General features: G+C 34.8%; 1 protein-coding gene across 2 annotated transcripts in view; it reads right to left on the bottom strand.

The window, feature by feature from the left end:
• The window catches only part of HNF4G (hepatocyte nuclear factor 4 gamma), a 134,940-nt gene that overhangs the window by 3,811 nt on the left and 116,937 nt on the right, over positions 1-14,192 (bottom strand). For both annotated transcript variants that reach the window (NM_001359925.1, NM_205811.3), the window contains 6 exon segments: positions 3,435-3,557; positions 4,518-4,754; positions 5,258-5,410; positions 8,023-8,110; positions 11,514-11,669; positions 13,229-13,335. In NM_001359925.1, the coding sequence (NP_001346854.1) occupies positions 3,435-3,557; positions 4,518-4,754; positions 5,258-5,410; positions 8,023-8,110; positions 11,514-11,669; positions 13,229-13,335 (864 nt within the window).

The following is a 14,192-nucleotide window of genomic DNA, read 5'->3' as shown; positions in this document are numbered from 1 at the left end:
ATATTATCACATGGGAATTAGCAATGACTCAAAAACAATATTTTTAGATACAATTCAAGTGACAAAAAATTTACCAAACTTGCCTCAAAAATTATTTCTGGATATTTAGGATGGATCTAATACTGCAGTAGCCTGCTGTAAAAGACCAAGGAAATATGCATAAACTTTAATTTTTACGTGTGCTTGAGTGTAATGCTTTGCTTTGTGTCAAATATAAACTGTTTCAAATGACCATAAGCAAAGCAAAGTTTTCCTTTACAAATGAATCTCTTAAATAGTGTGCTGGAAGAGGGAAAATAAAAATGAAAAGTGTGATGATGTGATTCTAAAAAGATTAGGGTCAGCAAGTATGCTTTTAAAATACTAGAAAACTAGCATTTAAAAAGTAAAGGATTTAACCACCAGCAAAATTGTTAAACTTTCTTGCAAGTTGTTAGCTACAGCGTTCAATGTTTTGTTAATGAGTTTTATTTTCCAAGTTTATAAATAACTGATTTCTAAGAGAAACAACTTCATAGACTCTTTGGTATGGTATTGGGTTTGCCTCTCTCTGTTCTTGACTGTTAATTAAATGAACATGGTAACATGTGCTTTGCAAGACGGTCCCAGTATGGAAGTTCCTCAACTAATAAAAACTAGAACTACCACAGTATCCAGCAATTCCACTTCTGAGCATATATTTGAAGAAAACAAAAACACTAATTTGGAAAGATACATGCACCTCAATGTTCATAGCAGCTTTATTTACAATAGCCAAGATATGGAAGCCACCAAGTGTCCATCAACAGAGGAATGGATAAAGAAGACATGATACATACACACACACATACACACACACATATGAATATTACTCAGCCATGAATGAAATTTTGCCATTTGAAATAACATGGCTGGATCTGCAGGATATTACCCTTAGTGAAATAAGTTAAACAGAGAGACAAATACTGTATATTTTCACTTATATGTTAAATTCAAATAATAAATAAATATAATAAAGCAGAAACAGAGAACAAACCAGTCACTACCAGTGAGAAGAGGGGGAGAGGGAGAGAAAGCCATGGAAAGGAGAATGAGAGGCACAAATGATATGGGAGAAAATAAACAAGATATAGGATGTAATTTACAATACAGGGAATATAAGAAATATTTTATAATAACTTTAAATGAAGTATAACCTCTAAATCTGGATCATTACATTGTATACCTGAAACAAGATACTACTGTAAGTCAACTGTACTTCAAGGAAAGATAGAATGGTCCCAAATTAATGTCTTTAAATTACATGGGGACCCACAGATTAAATGTACTATATTGTACATTTGTATTTTTTCTAACAATTTCATTTCTGCTCTGTCATACACTCAAAGAACTTTGTGTTACAGACATTATTTACACATATATCTATTGCATCTGAAGGACAGCAGTGATAGCAGGCATTTTTGTGGTTTCTACTCTCCCTACCACTAGGGAGCAGTTAGATGGTACTCACTAAATTATGGTCACATTGCATTGAACTTTGGGATAAAACAACACTGCAGCTAGTTACTAAGGGCTATCGTAGATTCTGCAGGCAATACAGGTATGCATAATGATATCACAATAACTTAAGGAATCTGTGACACAGCTGGTTTAGTGTTTAGAGGCAGTAGATCAAAACTCAATTTAAATTAGTATAAATTCAGGAGCAATTAATTCTTGATATTTTTTCTTGTCAAGATTTTTTAAATCTCTGAGTTGACTTGTAAAAAGATAATGTGTTATATCTGCAATAATATCAGATCATCTACTATCAATCCCTTCAGTTCCGTTCAGTCGCTCAGTCATGTCTGACTCTTTGCGACCCCATGAATCACAGCACACCAGGCCTCCCTGTCCATCACTAACTCCCGGAGTTCACCCAAACTCACGTCCATAGAGTCCGTGATGCCATCCAGCCCTCTCATCCTCTGTTGTCCCCTTCTCCTCCTGCCCGCAATCCCTCCCAGCATCAGGGTCTTTTCCAATGAGTCAACTCTTCTCATGAGGTGGCCAAAGTATTGGAGTTTCAGCCTCAGCATCAGTCATCTCTAGTATATATATATAATCATTTTTGCTCCAAAGAACTAAAGAAAACCTAAACAACCCACAGTTTGCCCAATTATGATACACATAAATTCCACTCATCACTGCTTAGTTAAATAGCACTAGTCTTTCAAAAACCTGGTTCACATTTCAGTTAGTATGTTAACTCAGATTAACAGTGAGTGTTGCATAAACTCACAAACTTTACTGTATTGCAAACTTTACAAACTTCACAGCTAACTTTTTCAGTCTACAAATAATTACCTAAATAATAGATGTGCATTTTGATCAGTAACCAATCACACCACATCCTTCAGTCTGTTCAAGACTGTGTTTGGTCAACGAACATATTTCCTTCAGTTCACACACTGACAACAAAGTGTGTAGTTGTGTTGCCTCCTGTTTCCCTCCCAGTGATAAATTCACATGACATTTTGAAAACATGGACAACTGAAAGAGAATTGGCCAGAAGGGGAGAGTGGGCAGTAAAGAAACAAAAAATGATAATGCTGGAAGTGAAATTCAAATGGAACGTAAATGTAGTTAATAGAAGAAAACACTGACCATGGAAATGTTCACATTGTCATTGTTTGAGTCCCTAAAAGTACAGCCAAGAGCTTAAGCTGAAGGAAAACTTGTCAACATTAATAAGGAGCCCAATTCTTTGAAAGGATGGAGAGGTTCCAGAGGAAGTGAAACTGACAAAAAACTTCCTATCAAATGGTTTCTGAGAGATATTTCATGACATTGAAAATACAAAGGATAAAATATTGGAAAACAATCCAGACTTCCAAAAGAGTAAATTTCATCATAAATGCTCACTTCCTCTTGTAAGTCCTTGAAAAAGAACATGGCAAGCACTGCCCAAACTACTCTTCATATTTTTCTCAGTGTTTTTAATATTTTAAATTATGGTGTACTAAACATTAAAAATACTATTTTTAATTTCCCTATACATTTATAACTTATAGTTAAAAGAGCTCTTAATGTTTTGATAAACATGTTTAAGGGTCATCACTAATCTTAATTTTTCTCTTAATTATTAAGATTCCTTTGCGTGGTTCCAGTTTGTATGCAATTTTTATGGTCCTGCACTACCAGGCAAAGTGGAGCATCCTATATGTCCTTTTGCACTACCAAACCGATGAAGTAGAAAGATTTAGGCACTCATATCTCCATTTTAGGGAGAAAACTCATACATGAGAAGAACAAGTGACTTGTTTCACAATCTCCCACAATCAAATCCTGGAGAAGAAATTATATCCAATTTTTACAATTTCTGGGCACTAATAGATTCTTTCCCCAAATTTCACATTTTCTCAACTAGTTAAGTTTAAGAAATACTGTGTTTCACAAGTGGTCCAGATACTTACATATCTGGTCTGTATGCACCAGTGTTGACATTGAACCCAGAAGTATAGTCTGTCCAGTTAATGGATCTTGAGACAAATGTGGGTGCATTGGATGATGGAGATGGTTAGGCTCAGTGGAAGCACCTACAGAAGATAAAAAGATGCTTGTGTAAGGGATATTTAATCAGGAACAGCAAGTTTACCTTAAAACAAGTGTTTTGATTGACAGCTTAAATATTGCTATTTTTGCAAAGTGCTTTTAGGGAATTCAGAAATAAATTAATAGAGTCACTGCTACATTAAAGACAATGTCAGCTTTCACTGTACACTGGCTAGATTAATGTTGTATCATATTATGTTGTATATTAATAATGGACCTTCCGTGCAGTTTCCTGGAATCATTATGTTTGCTGCCTGTTGTTAAGGCAATTCCAAGAATCACTTACCTCAAGTTTATAGTATTTGGGATCACCCTAATAGCATAAACAACTTTTATTTCAGAAAGATATCATTAGAAACACATTAACCACTAGAAAACTAAAACTAAAATAAAATAAAATAGATTTTACAAGGAAATTTAATCTAGATCAGAACACAAAATAAATGATTCCTTAAGTTATTCCCGACATCTACTGCAGCAAAGAAATCTCATTTTCCCCTTCTCATTGTGTTGTGTCAGTTAATTTATTTCAGGAGCAGAATGTTTATTTTTAAGCTATTTACTCTATGTATTTTTGTTGTTGTTGTTTTATTTTGCCATCGGTGAGCTTTTAGAGGAGGAAAGACATAGAAAAAATATAATATACTCCAAGAAGTACCAACAATAAGAAATATATTTCCATTTACCATATTTGGGAGGATCTGAAAATTGAGGTAAGAGGGATGGGTGGAGTAAAGGCGGTGGAGGTTGAGTATGAAGAGGAGGGGAGGTTTGAATATGTTCAAGTATTTTTGTTCCCAGCCAATAGGTTTTATAGATTTTTCTAAATGCAAAATAAAAATTGAGTTCATTACATCATGGACAAAAAGTAAAAAGGTCAAACTTGCTCTAAGCACTGTAATATGATGCTAAGAAATAAAATAGAAATTCTTAAATAAACTCACCACCTAGTAACATCTCCTGAAGTAAGTTGTCAATTTTAACCATTCCAAAAAGTTTAACAAATTGTATTTGCTCAATCATTTGCCACGTGATGCTCTGCAGCGTGGGCAGAAGCAGAAGCAGCTCCCCAAATCTGCCCCGGGAGTCATACTGCCGGTCGTTGATGTAGTCCTCCAAACTCAGCTGCACTTGGAACCGCATGTTCTTAATCTTCACTGGATCACTTAGCCCTTTTGCATCTAGTGCAGGAATAAAAAGAGCAACCTAAATATTCTGTCTTACCAGAGTGTGAGAGTAAATATTCTAATATTTTAAAAGTTGGTGACTTTTAAACCACTTGGTGGTTTAGTGGTAAAGAATCCACCTGCCAAGGCAGGAGATGTGGGTTCGATCCCTGATCTGGGAAGATCCTTGCATGCCACCAGACAACTAAGTGTGTGCACTACAGCTACTGAACCTGTGCTCAAGAGCCTGGGGCCACAACTACTGAGCCCACGTGCTGTAGCTACTAAAGCCTGTGTGTCCTAGAACCACTGCTCCTCAATAAGAGAAGACACCACAGTGAGAAGCCTGTGTGGCAACTGGAGAGTAGCCTCGCTCACTGCAACTAGAGAAAAGTCTGCACAGCAAGGGAGATCCAGTGCAGCCAAAAATAAACAAACAGATAAAATTATTAACAAATAAAATAAAAGGAAGTTTAATTTTCACTGCAATCATTTTTACTGAAACTTTGGAAACAAACCTGGATCAAAAAACACAATTGCCTTCAAACAGGCATATTCATTATCATCAATCTGAATTTCTTGAAATGGTCGGACCAGCTCATCTAGAACCCGGTTGGCCACACGGCTAATCTCGACTTCACAGCTGTTGCGGTGAATAACATAATTGTTCCCTACATTAAAAAAATAATAATAGTTAAACCATCAACCCTCTCACACATGCAACATTGTCAGATTTTGTTTAAACTTTTATAAACAAATATTTTAAATCATTTTCCCTTGAAGAAACACGAATAGTATTTCCTCTCTCAGTAGTGTTGTTAATTATGTTAGGAAAAACTTAAGAACACTTACAGGATCAATAACATTGATAATATGATCACATGCATTTTAACAGCCTCGGTCACTGGTGATAATACTAAAGTACAGACTAATAACAAGCTAATTATTGACAAAGGAGAAACAAGATATAATGATTAGCTTTCCACTATGTCAGTTATCTGTTAGTGCCTTACTCATTAATGAGCATGATACAAAACCTAAAGAATCTCTCTTGCTTCTAGTGAAGTAAACTAGCATTCCTTCAGTGGTATAGGTATTTATACATATAACAACTACTGAGACACAATTTTAATAAGCTTAAGTAGACAAGGCTAATTTTTTTAAACTATCAGCTATACTCTTATGAGTTGCCTCATTAAACAGTAAATTCTCTCATCCTGGGCTTCTTTAAGAAGAGATGGGAAGATCATCTAATCACAAGGCTAACATCTGCAGCAGAATTCAAAAGAATTCAGAAATTGGATAGAAATCTGGACCACCTAATCTTTAAATATGTTCTACCTTAGAAAGTCTTGGGCTATAATATAACAATATTATAGCTTCTAAAATATTAGGAAATTGGAAGCTTATTTGAGCGCCTAAAATAACTGCTAAATTTTTATTTTCTGGTTTTATAAAAAGCAGAGTATTCTGAATTCTTTCACCAGGCAAAGACAATCTTCAGTATAACAACACATGCAAAAGTATTTTAAAAAGTGTAGCCCTGCTCCTCTTATGAAAAGTTGAATTATCTAATTATTTAGGATAAGACTACTTAGAACTATGTGGTAAGATTGTTTTGTTTTCTACGCTTATTATATTCACATTTATAAGGAGAACAGTATTGTAGGAGCGCTAAAATTGTAAGAGAAAATTTAGCAGAATTTAAAAGCAGTCATATTATGTGGTTTAGAATCTTGGCTCAATCCCTTACTTGCTTTGTGACCTCAGACAAACTTACTCTGCCTTCATTTCTTTACCGACAAAACAGGTTGAAAATAATAGTACATATCCCTCAGGGTTATTCTGAGGATTAAATGAGAGAGTGTATATATAGAGATATGTTAAAGCACTTAAAGGCATATATCTTAAACAGTAAGTTCTCAGTTACTATTGGCTATTGTGATATTATGTTCAATTTATTTCTATTTGGGACAAAATATCTGTCTAAAAAATGGAATAAGACAATTTAGTTATCATTTTACTCAGCCAGAGGGAGAAAGAGCTTCTAGAGAGATTAGAGAGATTAGAGAGATCTCAAAAGCATTAGAGAGATCTCAACTCTCTCAACAGGAAGCCTAATTTTATAAGGTAAGTAAAGGGGAAGAATTGTTGCTTTTGAACTGTGGTGTTGGAGAAGACTCTTAAGAGTCCCTTGGACTGCAAGGAGATCCAACTAGTCCATCCTAAAGGAGATCAGTCCTGATTGTTCATTGGAAGGACTGATGTTGAAGCTGAAACTCCAATACTTTGGCCACCTGATACAGAGAGCTGACTCATTTGAAAAGACCCTGATGCTGGGAAAGATTGAGAGCAGGAGGAGAAGGGGATGACAGAGGATGAGATGGTTGGATGCATCATCAACTCGATAGACATGGGTTTTGGTAGATTTCAGGAGGCCTGGCATGCTGCGGTTCTTGGGGTTGCAAAGAGCCGGACACAACTGAGAGATTGAACTGAACTGAACTGAAGAGGGGGTGGATCAGAGTACTTCCTTAATGAAGACACACGCTTTTCCTTTGTGCCTTATCCCACTTGCTGTCATAATTTTGCCTGATTCAGCACTGCTATTTAACTATGAGAATTTTTCAGACATTGTTATGAAATTTTTTTTTAACTTGGGATTTTATAGCATATAATAGGCAATGAGATCCTAGGAGATAAACTAATCTTTAGAAGATTAGAAAATGATATATAGTATAATTATTAGGTAGACACTTAAAATGTATGGAATTCCATAAGATGGTGACACAAATCACTAATTCTTTGTCCTGAAATAAACATATCTTGATATTTTGTTTATTGAGCAACATTTCTCTTTTATTTAATGCATACTGAACATCTCTTCTGAACTTCCTTGCAATAAAGGAAAGGAAAAACAGAGCCTCTGACCACCTAAATCCACTGTGAAGTGATAGCATCATTTGACAGTATCTATGAGTGCCTGGTACATATAGAATAAACCCCCTGTAAGTATCAAGCAAGCATAATTTTTTAAAATTAAAATAAAATTAAAATTATTCTACCCATAGAAAGAGGCCCAAGTGATTTTGGACAAAGTTTATATAAAATTCAATGGAGTCTTATAAATAAGGCTGCTAGAGCAATTGGGCCATTGGACATGCATAGACAAAACAAATAAGCACAAATCTTATAGAAAAACATTATCTTCAAGAACTATGGTGAGGCAAAGAGTTCTTAAATTTGAAGAAAAAAAAAATTAAAATGAAAAAAAAAAACTTACCCAAAAGCAAAATATCTTTATACATCATGGATCTCTTTGTAGCTCCAAGCAGTAAATGTTCCCCTGCGTGAGCTCTCAACAGTGCCACCTTAATGAAAAATACCAAGTTTAACAATTGATTATAAAACATAATGATGAAAGGATTTATAATAAAGTCTGATTAACTTAGTGTTCTTTAAGCCTGGAACATTTTTTTGTTGTTGTTTGTTTTAACAAACTACAATATTCATAGATTCTTATTATTAAGCCTTCTATTTTAAGCACATCAATAGAGTTTTACTTTCAAAATTTCTAAAACTAATCAGGCAATAGGATGGCAGCAAGAAAAGAAAAAAAAAAAAGAATAATTTAGTGTTTGGGAGTGAATGATATTTGAGAACAGAGTCTAACAAACTATAGTTCAAATTCTGGTTTCTCCACTTACTACATGTTTAAGCTTGGGTCAGTTAACCAGTATGTTTGGGACTCATTTGTTTTCATTTATCAAATGGAGATAGTGATGAAAATCTCAAAGTGCAGTCATGAGGACTAAAGAAGAAAAATATATGTCAAACACAATCTGTTACACATAATTAAACTGAACAAACAAAAGCAAAGGGTTTCCCACGTGGCACTGGTGGTTAAAGAACCCATCTGCCAATGCAGAAGACATAGGAGAGGAGGGTTTGATCCCTGGTTCAGGAAGATCCCCTGGAGGAGGACATGGCAACCCACTCCAGTATTCTTGCCTGGAGAATCCCATGGACAGAGGAGACTGGTGGGTTACAGTCCATGGGGTTGCACAGAGTCAGACATGACTAAAGTGACTTAGCACGCACCCACAAACAAAAGTAAAGCAAAGAGGGGTGATACTGTGAAATGAGTATGCGGGATCTGGGTTCTGACGCCTTCTAGACTGAACCTTTAACTCTGAACTAAACTCTCAGAGCAGTTGGATTCCCTGCTGAACATCACTATTAGAACAAATAGGAAGCATTTCAAGTTTAATTCATCAAAGTGAATGCTTCTCCAGCATCTTCATCTCCTCAGTTAAAGGTACAGCCATCCAAAATGCTTTTTCACATCAAAACCAAGGGTCCATTTGGATCCCTCTCTAATTGCACAGCACATCCTAGCAGGGCTTCTCCATTGCTACCACCAATGTCCAAACCTTGGTCATTCTTCACCTGGCCTACCAAAATACATTCCAAAGATCTACTAAGTATTCCTGCTTCCTTTCTGGTTCCTCCATCTTAAGTCCTTCTTGACAAACCTTCTAAAATGATATCTTGTACAATATTCATCAATTAATATCACTCCTCTGCTGAAATCTTTTTAACTATTTCTTACTGTCTTTAGAGCGAAATCCGAACACCTCAACCGTGGCCTCACCTGAGGTGATGGCTCAGTGCTTTGTCCCTCCCCCATTGCTACCACCCACTCTGGTTTCTTCTCGCAACATCCTTTGCTCACTTTTCTCTAGACATTTTGCCTGCCCTGCCTCAGAGCCTTGGAATTCGCTCTTCCAGAAGCCAGAATGCCTTTTTCTCGGATCTTGACAGACTTAGTCCCTTGCTACTCAGGTCTCAAGAAAAATCTCTAAATCCCAATTTACTGGATCTGTTACCACTCCACCCATGACTATTCCCCAACAACTCATCCTATTTCAATTTATAGAACTGATCCCCACCTAGAATTATCTTACTCAGAATGTGGACATTTTTATTGTCTGTCTCTCCCCAAAAGAATGCAAGTTTTATGAGAATACTGATGCAATCTGTATTTTTCCTGCCATATAGTCACAGTTCTTAACACTGAGCAGTAGTCCTAATAACTATTTGTGTGATGAATATATTGAGTGGACTTAACTGATTTATGTCTCAGTTTTAGAAATTGTTAAGTGGATATTATAAAACATGCCACAGAGCTCCTGAGACTATTAAATAATGTAACATATAATGTAACTGAAAACTAATATCAAAATCCCTTATCCATAGTAGACTCTGCCAATCCACGGCTATTAATGGTATACTGTTAATATTAAACAGTTAGTAAATAAAAACTATTATTGACAAGTTACTGGATTTCAATCTCCCAATTTTTAAATCACTGTCTGCATATATGTCAGCAACTTTAAAGAGTGATAATAAAAATATAAAACTGATAAATAACATAATCCTACTTATATGGCTTGGGGTGAGACAAGTAAGTTTTAGCAATTTAGCATTATTCACTGTGAAATAGCCTTCTGAGCCAAGCTATCTTTATGATATGTCCATAACCATGACTCATACCAGGAAGGGAGTTACAGAACATTTAAAGAATGATTTCAGATTTCACAGTATTTTCTTTCTGTAACCAGGTGAAATGCTCTTCTAGAAATATAACTGCTAACTTCCTGTGATCACTTTTATTTTCTGGTGTGTAAATATTTTGCCCTTCTTTGATTTTTAGACAATCATACACATTTCCCTTTTATTGTTTCTTTATTTTTGTGTATCAATGATAAAAAGCTCTGGTAAGAGGGTACAAAAATAGACCCTGGTTATATTACATACTATTACATACTGTGCTTTATCTGGAGGAATTGGAAATTTTCAAATTATTTACATCTATAGAATATTATATACTACTTAGAAGAGTTAAAAATGAATTTGAAACTAATAATCCAATCTTCATAGACATTAGAAAATTAAACTTCTTAATTATTAACTAAAATATCTTAATATAAATATGACAAAGTATGAAATATATATTCAGAAAAGATCACTATATCTGAAATCTATTTTCTGTAGATTTCAGAGCACAATTCTACAGACATTTTTTTTTTACTAAATATATAATTTTTATATAGTAATTACCAGAATAAAATTGACAACATGAAAGGCACAATTTTATATGTTAATTGCATAAAAGTGCCTACAGAGACACCAACACAACCTGTGTGTTTTCTCTCTAAAAGAGGTCTGGTATATCTGAAGAATTTTCTATGTACTTTTAGTAAACACCAAGACATAATGGGTACCATCTGCCTCTGAGACAAAAGTATTCCAATACTATGTCTTACAATAGCAGTTACCTGCTATCTGTTTTTCTCCCATCCTTAAATATTTTATTCTATTAATATTATTTTTAAAAATTTTGGTCACACCCCATGGCATGTGGGACCTTAACCAGGTATTGAACCCACAACCCGTGCATTGGAAGGCAGAGTCTTAACCACTGGACCATTGGGGAAGTCCTTATTATAAGCTTTTTAAACTTCTAGAAGGAAGAACATAGGCTTGATCAACTCTTATCCAGTCAATAAATTTCTAAGACCCTTAAAGTAGAAGTTTAACAGTCTGCCTCTTAATAGAACAGGATAAGTGAAGAAGAAAACCAATTTTCTCTCATAAGACCATTTAACCTTTGTCACATATAGAAAATAAACTACAAATATAACTAAAAGAACACACAAACTTAGCAAAGTTCAAAAAACACTTTTTAAAGTTTTGTAATCTCTTATATACCTGATCGTCCAGTGGTAACTCACAAAAGGCAGGGATATATTTAGCCCATTCCACCAAGACTAGGAGCTGCTGTTTCATGGATTCACAGACATCACCAATGCTGGCAATTTTCTTAACATTTATGTCAGCGCTCGCACCAGGGCTTGAGACTGAGATCTATTATTAAAAACATTATATTAATCTGTCATTGAAAATAACACAAGTCCAATATATCTCTTTTTTCTGCCCCTGCAATAAGTAAACACCATGGAAGTGGACACTCTTATTATCACACTATCTTGAAATATACCAAACATTTTAAAATTGATAAATCAAATACCTATCAGTTCAAGTTAGACTGAGAACATTCACTGCCAGAGTCTGGGAGCAGTATCTTATTTTTACTGGCCAATCTGTAAAACAAGTTACCACAACTTTGGGGGAGTTTTTAATAATTCAAAATTATAATACAAAGAGCTGTGGAGTATCCACATTGAACTAATGCTGTGTGATTTTGTTTTTAATTAAAGATGATAGTTCCGGCCAGAAAGTCCACCTTTAATTTGTTATAATTTATGAAGGAAAGTTTCCATTGGTAAAGTTTACCAACTGAGGAGAATAGATTTAGATGAGAAGCCAGACTATGTTGCTGCATTCAGTGGAAGCCCATTCAAATAAAGTTAAGACACCACCAATCTTTGACTCAGCAACTTGAAAAGCTTAACATATAATGATTAATTTTTAAATGATATACAATTTTGAACTATCTAAGATACAAGTAGTGTCCAAATGCCTTTCTTCTGGAAAAAAATCACTTTTTAAAAGTTCTTCTAAGCGTCATTTTTGAACATGTCTGTGTGTGTGTGTACGTGTCTTTCTGCTGTTATGTGCATTTCCTCACAGTTCCTTTAAGGCCATTCTCAAAATGCTTTATAGGACCATCAAGTAATCTTCAAGTAATGAGGATGATAATGGTGAAGTTAACCTCATCATATTACCCTTGTGTTATCAAAAACGAAAGTAGTTGCACTGACTCATTATAAGACCCGATTAATAGTTAGCTATTTCATAATTTGCTTTACAAGAGAAAAATATCATTAACATTTCTAATAGGGACACTGCTAAAATAAACTTTCTTCAAAAGGTTTATTTATTTGATTCTTAAGTGATTTACTTTTATTTATATAACTGGTCACTTACATATTTAACTCTAGAACTGGTGTTCTCGTTCAAGAAATTTCAAACAATAAACTTTTTCTTGTATTTTCTGAATTCTGGCTGTTCCCTGAAGTACCTGTTTCCAAAGCAGGTGCTAAGGTGAGTTCTTGAATCTAGGCATCATTTTCAAGAAAGAAAACTTTAATGATAGTTTTCAACTAAACACCCTAAAAGCTGTGGTAATTGATTTCCAGATTCAACCAACATAACAAGATACTGCCCCAGGGCATTGTGCTAAGCATTAAGTATTTTAAATCAACCTTGTAAACAAACTTTTAACAATCTTAGATTGAAATGTATCTCATTTTTTTTTTCCACTCAAAAAATGGGGAATTGCCCAGGAAAAGTAAAAACGAAGTCAATAGTCCACTAATATTTTCAAAGTGAAACTTGAAGTTGCATTAAGTGGAGTTTATTATAGTAATAAGCACATGTGAATGAACTTAAATCAGTTTTGCATTATTCTTAAGTAAGCATCTGATCCTATTAAATAGGGCAGGATGCTGGAGCAGCAGTACCTGGCGAGACCGAACTTCCGCTTGTGCCAAGGTGTTGATGGAGGGGATGTTGCTGCCATCAAACGTGCTTCTTCTGGTGCTTATTCTATCACGTTCATTTTGTACAGCTAGGGAGAAAATCACAGTATTTACTGGTTGGTTTTCTTCAACATAAGTCAGAATATATACTCTTTGAAGTAAAAAAAAAAAAAAGTATAAAAGGAGAGAAGGAATATTTCTGAAAGACCTGGTGCGGGGTGCAGAGATAAGTCTGACTAAAGATATTTTTTTATTTGGTACCATTTTAAAAGTAGGAAGAGCCAAGCTTGTCACTAGAGCACATAAAATACTGCCTTTGGGGACCTCATGATGGTACACATGTTGCAAAGCGGTAGGTCAGCCGGTTCAGCCATGTTGTATTTTCAAAGGTTGGTTTTCCATTGTCTCAAGGTTAATAAAGCCATAAGATATCTAAGGGAAGAGTATCACCTATGAGATTGACCAGGTTAAAGATAAGAGTGTATTCACTGTCAGAAAATATGAGTCATATGCTCTGAAACTCCCATTTTTCTTTTTCTTCTAAAACAGCTGCAAAAACGGAAAGTACATTTATTTTGGTTAAGGTGATCACAATCCTATGATCTCTTATGAAGCAATATCTTTGGGACAGTTTAGAGACATTAACAAGGCAGGGGTTGCAGCAGGTAGGGGTCTTTCTTCAGAAAACAGATTTGAATATCAGCATTTTGGAACAATGAAGAAATATTAAGTATCATATGAAAGTCTTCTAAGAAAGAGCTAGATCTCTTTGTTTCAGAAGCAAACAAACAAAAAGAATAATGCTTATACCCAAATTTTAAATATAAGGAAGCAAAAGTGGGGTGGTACAGATTTGTATGTTTGTTATGTAGAGAATAATATAAATCAGAAGTCAAAGTTGGATTTCAAAACATAAAAGGTAAAATTGTCTTCTCTTAACCAAAAA

Source organism: Bos taurus, chromosome 14, assembly GCF_002263795.3.
Source record: "Bos taurus isolate L1 Dominette 01449 registration number 42190680 breed Hereford chromosome 14, ARS-UCD2.0, whole genome shotgun sequence".
Lineage (NCBI taxonomy): Eukaryota > Metazoa > Chordata > Mammalia > Artiodactyla > Bovidae > Bos > Bos taurus.
The sequence above is the reverse complement of the archived record's forward strand: the minus strand, read 5'-3'. Positions and strand labels throughout refer to the sequence as shown.